The sequence below is a fragment of the Nomascus leucogenys genome, chromosome 12 (assembly GCF_006542625.1).
Source record: "Nomascus leucogenys isolate Asia chromosome 12, Asia_NLE_v1, whole genome shotgun sequence".
Lineage (NCBI taxonomy): Eukaryota > Metazoa > Chordata > Mammalia > Primates > Hylobatidae > Nomascus > Nomascus leucogenys.
Genome location: NC_044392.1, coordinates 57,087,284 through 57,102,492, shown reverse-complemented (window position 1 = coordinate 57,102,492; position 15,209 = coordinate 57,087,284). Strand labels below are relative to the sequence as shown.

The window sequence follows — 15,209 nt, the reverse complement described above, 5'->3', positions numbered from 1 at the left end:
AAGACAAAATGTATCAAAACAAGAGATAAAACATAATGAAAGTTTGAGGAGCATTGGTCTAACTCAAGCAAAAGAATTACAATCATTCTCCTCAGACTGTAACCTATAATAGAAGAATATATTCTTACTTCACTGAAATCCAAAGTTCTGTCAGCCCTCTGGCTCTGGATTAAATGTGGAGGGAGCTGTATGGTACCTAATTCCATTTTTCGTTGTCTTCTCAAAGAAACAAAAATGTGTCCCTCAAGTTCCTGTAGGCCTCATTATCTTGCAGATATTTCAGACTCAAATATGTTAGCCATTAAAAAGACGTCTCTCTGTTCGATGACACCATCCCTGGGCAAAAGCCACAGATAACAAAATGATCGCCAATTTTCTCTGGCAAGGCCACACAGCCAAGAGGACAATGGTGGAAAAGGCTCATGACAAGGGAGGGAGAACAAATAAGGCAGAAAAAATGTTAAGTACTGGCTAAAAGACCACAAGCCAAGGAATATGATAAACAGCTATGGCCTGCATGAAAAGCAGGAGTCCAGCTGGATCATCTGCCAGAATCCAGCACAGGGCCAGCTACCTTGAACTGTAGATGCAGTAGTGCCTGATGGAGTGTCCAGCACTGATTACTTCCATAGATCTGCTAAATGGCAGAAGCCACCCATGCCAGGGATAACAAAAGGGTTTGCAAAATTTGTGGGGGCTGGTAAGAGTGCCAGGAAAGAGTAGAAAGAGATTGGCTGGACAAATATACCCAATGGCTTTAGGGAAACCAAATGAAAATATAGAAATTGAAAGTGAGGTAGACACTTGAGATGTCATGCTGGTTGAATTAAAGACAAGTGGTCAGTTCACTGGCTCTAAGCTCACTACATGAGCCTTCAGGAGTGACATGGAGCCAGAGGTGAACAAAGATACAATTTCTGTTGACTAGCAAGCTATGCCTAGCAGAAGAGAGTGAAATCATTCACTGTACGCTGTCATTAGCTGGATTTACAAATTCTGAAAGCTAATACTTCATAGTGTTCAGTCTTACCATCAGTAAAATGGGAAATCGTGTATTGATGTCATCAACTTGGAGATAAAAATGGACAACTTGGACCACAGATACTCTATGAAATAATTGTTACTATTGCTTGTATACTTATGATTTGAATGGCTAAAAATAAATATATGAGGTTAAACTGTATGAAATTGCTAGCATTTTGCCATTTTTGACCTATAAATACAGTAATTTTCTATGTTTAACTTAATAGATAAAGGTATAGATAAGATTTGAGTTACTTGGTTATAATAGAGAGCTCTATTAGCAAATTTTAACTGAGATCCTCTGTATACCCTTTCTCCTCCCACCCCCAATGACAAGTTGTTTCAGATTTCAGCAAAAACAAACTGGCCTGGGATTAATTCCTAGCCTACTTTTCCTTGTCCCTTCTTTTCCTTCTGTTACTATTAGGCACTTTGATTCCTCACCTTACATTCCACCTTCCATTGGGTGTTGTGAGGAGGGGCTGGCCCTCCAACAGGGGACACCTATTTGTGCCCAAGAGAGGTGGTTCTTTATAAACATGACCATGGGACAGCAGTTGCTGAAGAGGGGATCATGGGAAAGTTCTTTACTCCCAAATATTTTCTCCACCACCATTAGAGAGAAATTATTTCTCTCAGGTTAAGTATCAACCTCATTAAACATTCTTTTTCAGTGAGCAAATATATCCATTCCCATAATGCAGTGAGTGGCACCAGTTTTAGATCAGCATCCTCTGACACGTTATGTAAAACGACACTAGGCACCAAGAAGGACTGCCACCAACCACATTCCCAGCAAACAGCACTGCTGGCTGGAAACACTCCAAGAATGAGCTCAGACTCAGATTTCTTCTTGCACCTCATCCTGCAAGCCCTATTGTTTCTTCAGTGAGGGGCAATTCATTAAAACTACTTACCCATATAAAACAACTTCCTTGTGATACAGAGCCTTACACTGGCTCCTTTCTGACAGGTTCTAAGTTATAGAATTTGAGTGTCTGGCTCAGGCCTCCAATGGTGGATTTCAAAGAGAAAAACATACCCTCCTAAAAAGTTGTACCAATTCCTTGGGCTACAGAAGAGCCATTCCACTTGGGCCCTATCGTGGGACCAACAGCAGTGGCTTTGGGGTGTCATGCCAGCTGGAAATATCTGGAGGAAACTGTGTCAGATGGGACAGTCCCGCCTGCAGCTGTACTAGATGCAATGGAGGCAGGAGTAAGGGTAAAGCCCAAGGTCACAGACAGGATGAAGGCTCAGAGGAAAATCCCAGAGTCTTTCACTCCATAGCACTTTTAAGACAAGTTCATAGAACCCTTCACTACCCAGACAGACCACAACCTTAATCATCTCTTTTTTATGTATGTGTTTGCTTTGGAGGAAGTCCCTGAGAATTATTATATAAAATTTCCCAAGCTGACTTGTGCTTTCTGTAAAATCTTGGCAGCCACCCTATCAAGGACAAAGTTTTCACATCAGATGTGGGATGAAAGATGCAGTCTCTTTCTTTCCACTTCTTTGGTTATCTCTTTCATGTGCAGGGTCTTGGCAGTTGTCATGCTCCCTCTAGCCGAGCACAGTGGACTCTCCAGGTATGTGTGCACATGCACCTCCCATAGGTGCTTCTCGACAATTAGACCCAGTGCAAAGACTCTTGCTCCAGGATCTTTGTCTTTAGCTTCAGGATCTTTGTCTTCTCCTTGGTGCAGGTTCCCCATTGGGGTGGCCATACTCAAAGACATAATTTTACCTCTTGGTTCACTACTGGGTGGCCTTTCTCAACCAAACCTCATTCTGCTTTAGCTCAGTCTCTGGGAACCACTTCTTTCCTGAAGCTCACAGGCACTGAAAATTGCTAGGTATCTTTCTCCAGGGAGCCAGAACACAGAGACATGCCCCAGCTACCCAGAGCCAGATCAGAGGGCCTCAAGGGTGTGTGTGTCTAATCTACAGTTAGGCTAACTCAATGTCTTACAGCAGTGATCAGTCTCTGACTTTAATCACAATTGCCATTAATCTTTAAACTAAGCCTATTTAGAGATTTGCTCCTTCTTCCCTCCTTATGTGGTGTTCAAAAGTAGCTCCTCACTGCTGATCTACCTGATTTCCCCCTGGCTGGGATAGGGCTTTCTCTCTCTAGAGCTCCTGATTTTTAATTTCTGTGCCATTCATTGATACCTTTTTACTGTTTTGTAGCTAAATGAAAAATTATTGTTTTATTCTGTATTCCTGGCACCATGGAAAAAAAATACAAGAAAAGAAACCTGGAATGGGTACAGTCCCAGTCTTCCAGGAGCTTATATTCTAGTAGAGGGTAGAGCCCAGGAACACAGAGCACAAGACAAGAAAAAAAAAATCTCAAGCTGAGAAAAGCTATTTTTCCCTGAAAACAGGCAAGTGTTAACTGTCTTCCCCAGTAAGAGAAATCTCCCAGAGGCAACCCTGGATATTGTGCCTGAGAGCTATATGCCTGATAATAGGTGAACGCTGCCCCCATCCCACACACACACCCAAAACCAGATTTGGGCCACACCATTTCTAAGAAATCTAGAAGTAGAAACAACTTAGAAAAAAAAAAAAAAAAAAAAACAATTTCCCTCCCACTGCAGAGACAATGCCTGGAAGCAAAATCTGTCAGTGATTTCACTCCAGATGAAATGGCCATCTGCTATTCTTCACCACAACATGAACACACACATACACCTACTCCTCTCTCTCTCTCACACACACACACACACACTCACACATATATAGATATACTTGCACACACACACACATTCACACATATATGAATACTTACAATATTTATACATACACACATAGACACACACTCACACATATACAGGTTTACTTACACATACGTACACTCAACATTCACACACACACATACGCACACTCAACTTTCACACACACACACACACACACACATGCATGCTCCCAGTGAAGACTTCTCATCAGGGGCTTAATTACTTGGTAATGGAAAGTAGCAGTTCCATAAGTCAAGTCTGAAGGGTGGAGACCTTCCTATGCTTCTCACATGACACTTCTTAAAGAAGCAGGGAGAACTACAATACCACAGGGCTGAAATGTGGATTCACTGGGGCTCCCCTTGGGGTCTTACACAGTCCAATGAATATCACCTCTTGTTTCACCCAAGCTCAGAATCTATTCTGTAGAAGGCACAGGCGCCTAATGCCATGGAGATCAGAATACCATTTTTACTATAGATAAAGGTGTTTGGGTGTTGTGGCATAAGTGAGAAGGCTGAATGAGCTAGGTTGAACTCCCCTGAAATAAGCTGATGCCCCAGAAATGTAGGCCTCCTCTGCTAGACTTTCCACATAATGGAAAGACAGCTGGGAATGTATGTTCTGCAGGCAAGCAGGCAAGAATCTGGGGGGTTCCTTCCTCCAGACTCACCAATCAGGTCAGTCATTCTGGTTTCCATTGAGAGGAATGAGAAAGGGATGGGGCTAGAAGCCAGGAGGACTTCTCCATGGATATCTCTGTTTTGTTGTTGTTGTTGTTGTTTGTTTGTTTGTTTTCTTCTTCTTCTTTGAGACGGAGACTCACTCTGTTGCCCAGGCTGAAGTGCAGTGGCATGATTTCGGCTCACTGCAACCTCCACCTCCCAGGTTCAAGCGATCCTCCTGCCTCAGCACCCCTAGTAGCTGGGATTACAGGCACGCGCCAACATGTCTGGCTAATTTTTGTATTTTTACTAGAGATGGGGTTTCACCATGTTGGCCAGGCTGGTCTGAAACTCCTGACCTCAGGTGATCCACCCGCCTTGGCCTCCCAAAGTGCTGGGATTACAGGCATGAGCCACTGCACCCAGCCAGATGTCTCTTTACATCAACATATGACAAATGGGAAGCCACAGGTCCCTCAAGCACTCTTTTCTATATTTCAGAGGACATAGCTGTCAGCCAGGGGGCCACACTCGGATGGTTCTGAGTGTGAGAGGCTTATGGGCTGAGAGAGACTCTCATAGGCATTTGAGGAGAGTGTCGTGGGTAGCTGTGTCCTCCCCATCTTTCCTCTCACTCCCCGCTTCTTGAGCCTCTGGATTGTACTAGGATGGATTGAGATCGACAAACCTGAACATGTTTTGGTTTGAGGTTTGGCAAACTCTATAACTCCAAAGTCTTCCACAAATGTTTTGTGTTCTGCAAAACCAAAAAACATTGGACAAGCACTTTCCCCCCTAATTTTTAAGCCCATGTGTGTTTAAACGAAATGTAATCCGTATGTTTTGGGTAAATTTATATGCAACTCATCAAGCCATGCTCCTCTGCATGAGTAGTCACTTGATGTCTAAAATGCATGGGGAAGATCTTAGATTTATAAGATTTTTTTTTTTTTTTTTACCACAGAAGGGCAATAGATGAGGTGCTGGATGGAAGATGGTGAACTGGGTCCTGATTCTGACACAGAACCACCAGTTCCCAGAAGATTTGCAAATAATTCTCTATATCCTCATCTATCAATATTTCCCACTTGCAAAGTGGCATTAATAATTGTTGCCCTTATCAGATCCTGTGGGTAGCCAGTGAGAATTAAAATGTGATTATCAGGTAATTTTGAGATATTTAAAGAGAAAAATACAAGGGCCCTCTTACTTGCCGTAGCAATTTATTTTAATCTAGTTTTCTAGAATGCTGAAGGACAAAAATGGCTTCTATCTTTAGTAATTCATCCTTGTCCCATCATGAGACACACGACTTCAATGTCATTATATCATAGTTTCACCTGCTAAGGAAGGTCAGGCTGGCTTCCTGTTCTCTACTAGGAAAACACTTACTGACACGGGGATAGAAAGTTGATAATGAAGTCATGGGGAGAAGACGACGAAGACAAACTGAGAATATACAGTTTGTTTTACTTGGAAAAGCAAAGGTTCTAGGTGACTTGAATAGTATTTTTACACAGATTAAGAGGTAGGATTCTGCCTTTTAGAGTTAGAATTCTGTTCTCAATATCTGCTGAAGACAAAATAAGTCAAGTGTAAACAGTTAGCATGATATAGCACAAACCATTCAGGCTTTGAAGTCAGGCAGAGTCGATTTTAATACCTGCTCCAGCTTTACTATGTGACAGTAGGAAAACTGCCCAACCTCTCTGAGCCTCAGTTGCTTCATTTCTAAAATACGAGTTGTTTTGAAGATTAGAGAAAACATAATTAATGGTCTGGAACACAGTAAGTTAACTGATAAAATTTCTGATAGTACTTAAAGTAGCCCTCAGATTTTGACGGAACATAATGAAGAATTCCCATGGTATCAGAAAAGAATAAATAAATAACGCTGTGAAATGGATTAATGAAGATCCATAGTTCTGCTTTCCCAGAGCCCTTAGAGAGAACAGAGCCCATTAGGAAGGACACACACATAACTGTCTGCCCTGAGCAGTAAGACAGTCACCAGCCTTCAAGCCAGTAGAGGAATGAGGGCCTCAGCACTTGAACTGAGATGTCATCACAATTCCTAACCAACAGCAAATTCTTCAAGATGCAACAGTCTAATTCTCAAAGTTAAAGAGTGGCTCTAATTCCTACAACATAGATCTAATGCTGGTCAACACTAGCTTATCTAGCCTACTTTTCTGTTCTAAATCATGCCTCAGCACCTTCATTCTCATGATGCTCAGTCATGTTCCTGGGCAGGGGTCATGCCTTGTAGCCACAGGGCCTCCTTGATGTTGCACAGACATGCATGGCACACGTCTGTCTTTGCCCTTGCTGTTTCCACAGCCCGGAGTGCATAGCTGGCAGCTTCTTTTGCAACATTCATGGCATCTTATCAGGACACCATCCCTATTCATGCTGTAAAAGTGTCTTCCACTCTCACTCTACCTCTTAATCTGATTTATTTTTCTTCTTTGCATTTATCAATAATTGACATACATATTTCTTGATGCCTTTGCAGTGCAGACAACAAATGGTTAAAGTACATTCAGATGGCAATTTCCAAGGATAGGGTGGCTGCTCATAGGAAAGCACTTATTTAGAAATCAAATTCAACTTTAGAAAAATGAATAAAAACTCAGAAAAACAAGGACTCAAATGGGAGAAAAAAGCAAAGAATATAAAATATTTCAAGTGCTGAAGAATAAAATAAGCAAATACTGAATGCTATTGGAGATACAGAAGGAAGGAAAAAGAAAGAAATAGTTTAATAACTAACACCAGTAGGTTGGAACCCTTGAGAGAGAGAGAGTTGTATCTAGAGCAGAAATTCTTAACTTTAAGACTTTTTTGAAAATCTGCAGAAAGATGTAGACCTCTCTCCAGGAAAAATGTGCATCTATTCATCCTAACACAATTTTACCTACAATATCTAAAACCCCTGAAAAATCTATCCGTGTACTCCAAGCTGAAGGTCTTATAAGCCCTTGCATGCCATGGCCTACCTCCAGAAATAGCCTGTCATGAAAGTCCTGCCCCAAAGAATCACCACCAAGACAGGTCTAGAGGCTTCTTTACAAAAGGCCAGCTTCATTTTTGATCTCCTTATCACTAACAAGGTCTTCCATTAGCCCATAGTACAGAACCTTGGAAAAAAAGGCAATAGGAAATGGCTTGCAAGCACATTCTGCTGACCTGGACATGTGAAATAAGCTAATGGGATGGAAGAGGATGAGCCATCTGAAATGAAAGTAATAGGTATTCATTCCTCACTGGCTAAATTTTGAAAATGAGGGCCCTTGTCTTGTTATAAACAAAGAATGATCAAAAGGAAAGCATTTGACATGTAGTCCACATGCCTGAGTTCTACTACGCTCTACCACTAACTAGTAGTTGCTTGACCAAAAATATATTGCTCAATTTTGTCGTCTACAAGCTGGAATTTTAAGTGATTTTTACTTTTCTCCATATATATAATTTTTAAAAATTCTGAGGTGAATACAATTTTCTTCAAATCTAAATATATTTTAAATATACATAAGTTTAGCAGAGAAGTGATTCATAAGTCATTTTGTAAAGAAAATGATTGCCGTAACTGATTTTTAGCATAAATCTGGATTCTAATATAATGCACTGCACATTTCACGAAATGGTTTGAAATTAAAGTTTTTGGCTTATTAGAAAACTCTTACAGACAGAATACCAAAGATAACCCCTGGTAATCTGTCATTTGAATGTAAATAAATGCCCTCAAATTATTTTTAAAAATCTATTAAAATAAACAGTCATTGCAAAGCCTATGCACTTTATGAGACAGATGTGTCACATTTGTGGATTCAATACTGTCTATATAAGATGAAATGTTTTGATTGAATAATCTTAGATATAGCTGGTTTCCCTACCTATTTTGATTCTCCCCTAACTTTCCATAGGTAACAGCTTTTAATTTTATACAGGAGGAGTGAGAAAGAATTTAGAGAAAAGAAAGAAGTATCAACCAGAGAAATGACACAGTCTCTTAGGACATTTATAGCAGGAGCAAATAGTCCTACAAACTTCAGCAATAAGAGATTCACTATATAACAACCTAGTCATAATGACTGAAGCTAAGTCATCAAGAAAGGGGTGTTCTATAAACTCTCTTTTCTAAAGCAGGAAGCATCTGATATATTTTGGAACTATTTCCCAGGAGAAAAACAGTTACATTTTTTTCACACTGTTTTAGTTCTTAAGGTAGTAATTTTCTGAAAAAAATGTTATTTGTCTACAACTCCTTGTTTCCTGGGAATGCGAAATATATGAGATATCACTGCAGGTGCTGAAGCCACCTATAGATACTTATCAGAGAAAAAAATGGCAATCTTTTAATGATAACAAATTAACATAAAATTTGTTTTAAGTGACTCAATTACTAAATATGATGTGGGGAAGAAAACAGCATGAGAGATTTGATCTGGTGATTTAGACTGTGCAACAAAGAATTTCATTCTTACGTTAGCTATCCATTTCTCTTTGCCGAAGTGTACACAGTGGTGGAGCATATAGGTGTTTTCTAAAAGGCAGGAGCCATCAACTATCAGCAGGATGTGAGGGAAGTAATGTCACATAGAAAAGAAGTGCCTCTTCCCCAATGATTCTTACCTGTTTCTCCCAGAATCTCTGAATCCTTTAGCAAAAGGGTTTCGGTCAATTTTTAATCTGGTAATCTGGAAACAAACAAATAATTATGAATTGCTTTTATATTAACTAATTTCTTTTTTAGTACTCCTAGAAAATTACAAAAATCACTTTTTTAATAACAGCTGTTGCTTTTATTTAATTTCCTTTCAGCTTGAGATTTAATTTGAAGCTGGATATAGAACTTGGCCTGGCACACAGATGTCTGACCCACCCGACTCACTTCTCTATAAAAACTAAAATTTGCCCAGTATGTGACTCTATAAGCTCTCTCCTATTCACCTTCTTTGCCCCAGAGTGGTGATAAATCACTTGCCTAGACAGATATTGAAATGGAAAATTGGTCAATGGTCACGTCCATAGTACATGACACACGGGAGGCACTTAAAAAATGCTTGTTGAATGAATGAGTAAACAAATGATGTGCAAGTGGGTTAATAATTAATAATGGACTCAGTCAATTCAGTTAGGTTGAATCAGACCACCAGACAATCTGCCTTAGCCTGAAAGACCCAAAAAATTGACTGCATTTGCCATTTCACTGAAGGCATGCCTTTCCTACTACTAGAAATTATTCATTTAATGACTTGAAATGTTCATGTAAAAGACAGAAAAAGCAGACTTTTGCCAGGATCTTACCCAAAGGAAAATCTGCCATGTGAGACTGAATGGGGCAGGATGCAGTACATGTTATCCAGTCTCCAAGACTCACAAGCAAATCAGAAATAAAGAGCCAGTTTCATAAGGCTGACCAAGCTAGCACATCCAATTGTGTCACCAGCTTGGTCTTCAGGGGCCATGTGTTTCAACCCCCACTCAATGCATAAGTCTCCATCCATTGCATCCTATCTTAGTTCTGGCAAACCCTGCCATGGTTGTATATATTGCCTTCATGCCTGTAGACTAGAACAAGCCTGAACAACGTATTTCACATGCACTCTAGTGTTTCCACTTTCAGCCTTTGTACCTTTGTGTCTGAACCAATTGTTAATGACTCACTACATGCAAGCAATGGAGACTTAGGCATAGGTGCTAGGGAGTTCAGGAAGGAAGGAAGGCACTCCCAATGCAAGGTGATTCTAGAAATAAGGGAATCTCATTATTTAAGACCCATATTTTTGATAATTGTAGAACTTATCACTAAGACAGCTAAAGTTGTTTCCCACATTGCAAATCTTTCCTAGTTCTCTTTCACCTCATTTTATCAGAGTGGAATTTCCCAAGACCACAGTCTTTAAAGGTCTTTCAAAGCAATGTGAGATTCTGACAGACTCTGACTTGAAAGAGTCTTCAAGGCTTCAAGGTTATTTTCTTCCTAAATATTCCTTGCCTTTAAAATTGCACACTAATTATGCAGCACTAATAATGTAGCAAAAGCAATTTTACATGTATTTTATAGACCATAGCAGGAGTCTAAAAGTTTGGCTTTCTAAAGTCAAGTGTCTGCCGTCTGAATATTGTATTGAGTTTAAAGAGTGTCACTGCTTTTCTGTGTTTGACTTAAAATCAGTTCTTTCTTCCTCCATAATCTACAGCAATAAACCATGCACCATATTTTCTTTTCAAGTTGGGGTTATAGTATTTTATTTTCTCTTTCAAGTTGGTTTATCCTGTCCAACTCATTTATGATAGGGATTTCTGACACATGACTGTGATGCCATGTTTTGGGGGTCTCCACAGACCCCTGTAAATATAACAGCACTCTACTTCATGGGCCTGGGAGAAATGGTTGAAAATATGTTTCCCACAGCTCATTGGATCCCAAGCCAATGGGTATGCATGGAAATTTAATAGCAAATGCCTCAAGTGTTAGAAAAAAACAATATCCGTACACTTGTTTTAAAGCTTTTAATGTGAGAATTAGAGAGCTTTATGAAGAGCGTGGTTGTGCCACTTATCATTTATCATCAAGTACCTTCTGTGTGCAAAACAGTGTGACAAGCAACACAGGTGACAGAACCGTGTACAGCTAGTGTACAGATGTGTGTCATCCATTTTTCCTCAAGGAGCTTATAATCCTTAAGAAAGAAGCAGATGTGCACTAACAATTACAATATAAAAAAGAAGGTCATAAAGGTTACAATAAAGGCAAAGTACCCTGAGAGCTTAGACGAAGTAGGAATTACTCCATGTTGAAGGGCTCTGGGGTTTCATGTTAGAGACAGCATGTGAGCCAGGCCTTGCACGATGTGTAGGATTTTAATGAAAACACAAGACAAGGAAAAAGGACAAAGGAAGCATTTCTTAAGAAAGGCACTATGTAACACAGGATATGAACAGACATTTCGCAAAAGAAGACATTTATGTGGCCAAGAAACACACACACAAAAAGCTCAACATCACTGATCATTAGAGAAATGCAAATCAAAACCACAATGAGATACCATCTCACGCCAGTCAGAAATGGCGATTATTAAAAAGTCAAGAGACCAAGTGTGGTGGCTCATGCCTGTAATCCTCATACTTTGGGAAGCTGAGGCAGGTGGATTGCCTGAGCTCAGGAGTTCGAGACAAGCCTGGGAAACATGGTGAAACCCCATCTCTACTTAAAAATACAAAAAATTACCTAGGCATGGTGGCGTGCACTTGTAGTCCCAGCTACTTGGGAGGCTGAGGCGAGAGAATTGCTTGAACCCAGGAAGTGGGGGCTACGGTGAGCTACGATTGCACCACTGCACTCCAGCCTGGGTGACAGAGCAAGACTCTGTCTCCAAAAAAAATAAAGAAATAAATAAAAACAAATAAATAAAAATCGAGAAAAAACAGATGCTGGCAAGGCTGTGGAGAAATAGGAATTCTTTTCACTGTCGGTGGGAATGCAAATTAGTTCAATCATTGTGGAAGACAGTGCAGCAATTCCTCAAAGACCTAGAACCAGAAATAGCATTTAACCTAGCAATCTTATTACTGGATATATACCCAAATAAATAGAAATCATTCTATTATAAAGATATATGCATGCGTATGTTCATTGTAGCACTATTCACAATAACAAAGATGTGGAATCAACCAAAATGCCCATCAATAATAGACTGGATAAAGAAAATGTGATACATATACATCATGGAATACTACACAGCCATAAAAAGGAATGAGATCATGTCCTTGGAAGGAACATGGATGGAGCTGGAGGCCAATATCCTAAGCAAACGAACGCAGGAGCAGAAAACCAAACACCACATGTTCTCTCTTATAAGTGGGAGCTGAATGATGACACATAGACATGGGGAAGGGAACAATACACACTGAGGCCTGTCAGGGAGCAGGAGAGGAAGAGCATCAGGATAAATAGCTAATGCATGTGGGGGCTTAATACCTAGGCGATGGGTTGATATGTGCAGCAAACTACCATGGCACACGTTTACCCATGAAACAAACCTGCACATCCTGCATATGTATCATGGAACTTAAAATAAAATTTAATTTAAATTTTTTAAAAGAAAGGCCCTATGTAAGCATGAATATCAAAGTGGGAAAGAATGACACATATTCCAGAAACCTTAGCCCATGTCATCATCATCTCTTGACTGAACTATTCTATGTAGCCTTAGAACTGAACTCCTTTCTTCCATTCTCGTCCCTGTATAATCTCTTCTCTGTCAAGCACCCCATTTGGTCTTCGTTGACATGTAACTGGACCAAGTCATTCTCTTTAGTGGCCACTACCACTCAGAATTTAATCCAAATTCCTTGTCTAGCCTTGCAGAGCCAGCAGGCCCTTACTCTGGCCTGCCTCTCCAACCCATTCACACTCCCTTGCCTTGATCCACAGGCTCAGGGCAGACTGAGCAACTCAGCCAGACTGAGATGCTCCCAGTGCTGGAATGTGCCAAGCTCTTTCTGTGTTCAGGCCACTCACATTTGCTCTACAACCAGATTCGAAATGCTCATTTCTCTACTTTGCACATAGCTGACTCCTCGTCCTAAACCTCAGTCAAAATGTTATCTCCTGAGAGAGATCTTCTCTGATCATCTCTCCAAAATAGGATACTTCTGCTACTCTTCTTAACTGCACCCTTTTAAATTCCATCTTTCCTCTTAACACAATTGGTAATTACACATGTATTTTTGTATTTACATGTTTACTAAATGTAACTCCCCCTGGACCACAGGTAGGAACCATGTCTATTTTTTATACCATTTAATTAAGCAGAACCCAGTGTGACATGCTCAATGAATATTTATTCAATGAGCAAGTGAATGAATAAATGATGATGTGAGAGCCAGGGATCAAGAGTCCCAAAACCATGATAAGCTTTAGAGAATCTATACCAAACAATGCTCTTGATTCTATTTGCTTTCACTAGAGGCATTAGAGACAAAAATCCTATACTAATAGAAAAAGGTCTATTAGTAACCTCCTGTGTGACTAAAACAAGTCTACTAGTCTACATGTCCAAACTTTGTCCAGTGATAATGAGAAGACAGGGAAAATACAGAGGTTGTAAAAGCATTTTACTTTACCGATTTTATTTCCATAACCTTATACTAAGTTGTGTAGTTTGAATTATAGAACTACACAATGAGGCACATAAGGGGGTTGCCGACTTGCCACCATTAATGTTAATCATTGTCATGGACTTCTTGCCTAGTAACATGGAGGCGGTTAATAAATGAGGTATACTTCACAGTGCACCAGGCAGACATAAATAGCACAACCTGAAAAGGAAATGAAACTTGAATATCCTGAGTATGGTTTTACAGTACGAAGGCTGAAAGGGCCTTCTCTTATTAACACTCTTCGTTATTTGTATTTCATACTATATTGCTTGAAAGGTTTTCCATAGGGGGGAAGACAAAACAAAATAAAAAACCTTAGCCCATATGAAAAAGATTCCACACTGGTTTGAGCCAGCAAAATGGCTCTCTAGTTTAGACCATAATGAGTGGCTCAGAAATCCTATTGGATTTGCTCACACAAACCTGGCTGTGGTTTCCGACTTCCTATCTGGTTCATGTAGCCAATTCTAATCAAGAATAAGACTGTGTTACCTGGGAAAACAAGGCCATGTCTTTTTGAAATCTAGTTTCCTGTCTGAAAACTAAAATCAACGTTCAGCATTCTTTTTCCCTTAGAGAAGACAAAGACTTTGCAATGGAAATTTCTTGCTAATTCTGTGAGGATGTGTTGGCGTCAGATTCTTCTAAGAAAAAGCATGAAGTGTTGAGTCACCTTTATTCCCACATCTCCCACTTTATTCTCCATGAAGAGATTCTGGGCATGTTGCACCTTTCTCTCTGTGATAGGCCTGCCAAGTTGGCATATAGAAAGCAAATAATAGTAATAATAACTTCAGTATGTTGGCAGCCCTAAGAGTCTATGGGTCAGTAAGCAAGGATGGAAAGAAGGAATGGAAAATGGGGAAAGAAAAGCATAACATATTCCATGAAAATAGAAAAGCTCTCTTTACTACTACTTACATCCAAAGAAACAGAACCACAGATATATAAAGAAACCAGTGGTAGAGTCGTGTTGGCTAATCATTCATTCAGTTTCATTTCAGTCATTTGCCAACCATATATATTCAGTGCTATGCAATATAGGTCAGACGCAAATATCTTAGATTTACGGAAATGTGCTTCAGAATTTTTTAGGCCAATTCTAATCCCCCTCCCATTATTTGAGGAATCAACATTACATCTGAATTTTTCATTCTACCAAATGGAGACAGTTGACATCTATCTACTTTCTCCTGTCTCATAATTTCATAAAATAAGTGACGTTTTTATATCAAAAAAGTAGGAAAGACAAAATAAAATAAAGTCTATTAAATTAAACGTCTACATTCATAAAAGTCCCCACATTTCTTTATTTTTCTCATTTTTCAGTGGACCATAAAAAACTTCTCCATAGACTAGTACTGATTCAGACCAAATCATCAATTTGTAAATGAGAATTCTAAGGTAAAGTGATTTGTCAAAAGTAGTACAGTCCGTCAATTGCAGAATTGGGTCTAGAACTCAAGTCTTCTAACTCCCAATTTCGTGTTTTCTACATCATACTGTTTATCTGTAAAAGGTAGAACTTTTGTTCTTAAAAAGCTCAAAATATCAAGAGGAAGATTGGACATGCACGCCAAAGTTACAATGTGATGAGGTCATG

The 15,209-nt window shown here is 39.7% G+C and overlaps 1 protein-coding gene across 2 annotated transcripts in view; it reads right to left on the bottom strand.

Annotated features, from left to right (window-relative positions):
- Positions 1 to 15,209, bottom strand: part of TBX15 (T-box transcription factor 15) — a 106,976-nt gene that overhangs the window by 21,615 nt on the left and 70,152 nt on the right. For both annotated transcript variants that reach the window (XM_030823226.1, XM_030823225.1), the window contains exon 6: positions 9,071 to 9,135. In XM_030823226.1, coding sequence (XP_030679086.1) covers positions 9,071 to 9,135 — 65 coding nt within the window. The remainder of the gene's footprint in view (positions 1 to 9,070; positions 9,136 to 15,209) is intronic.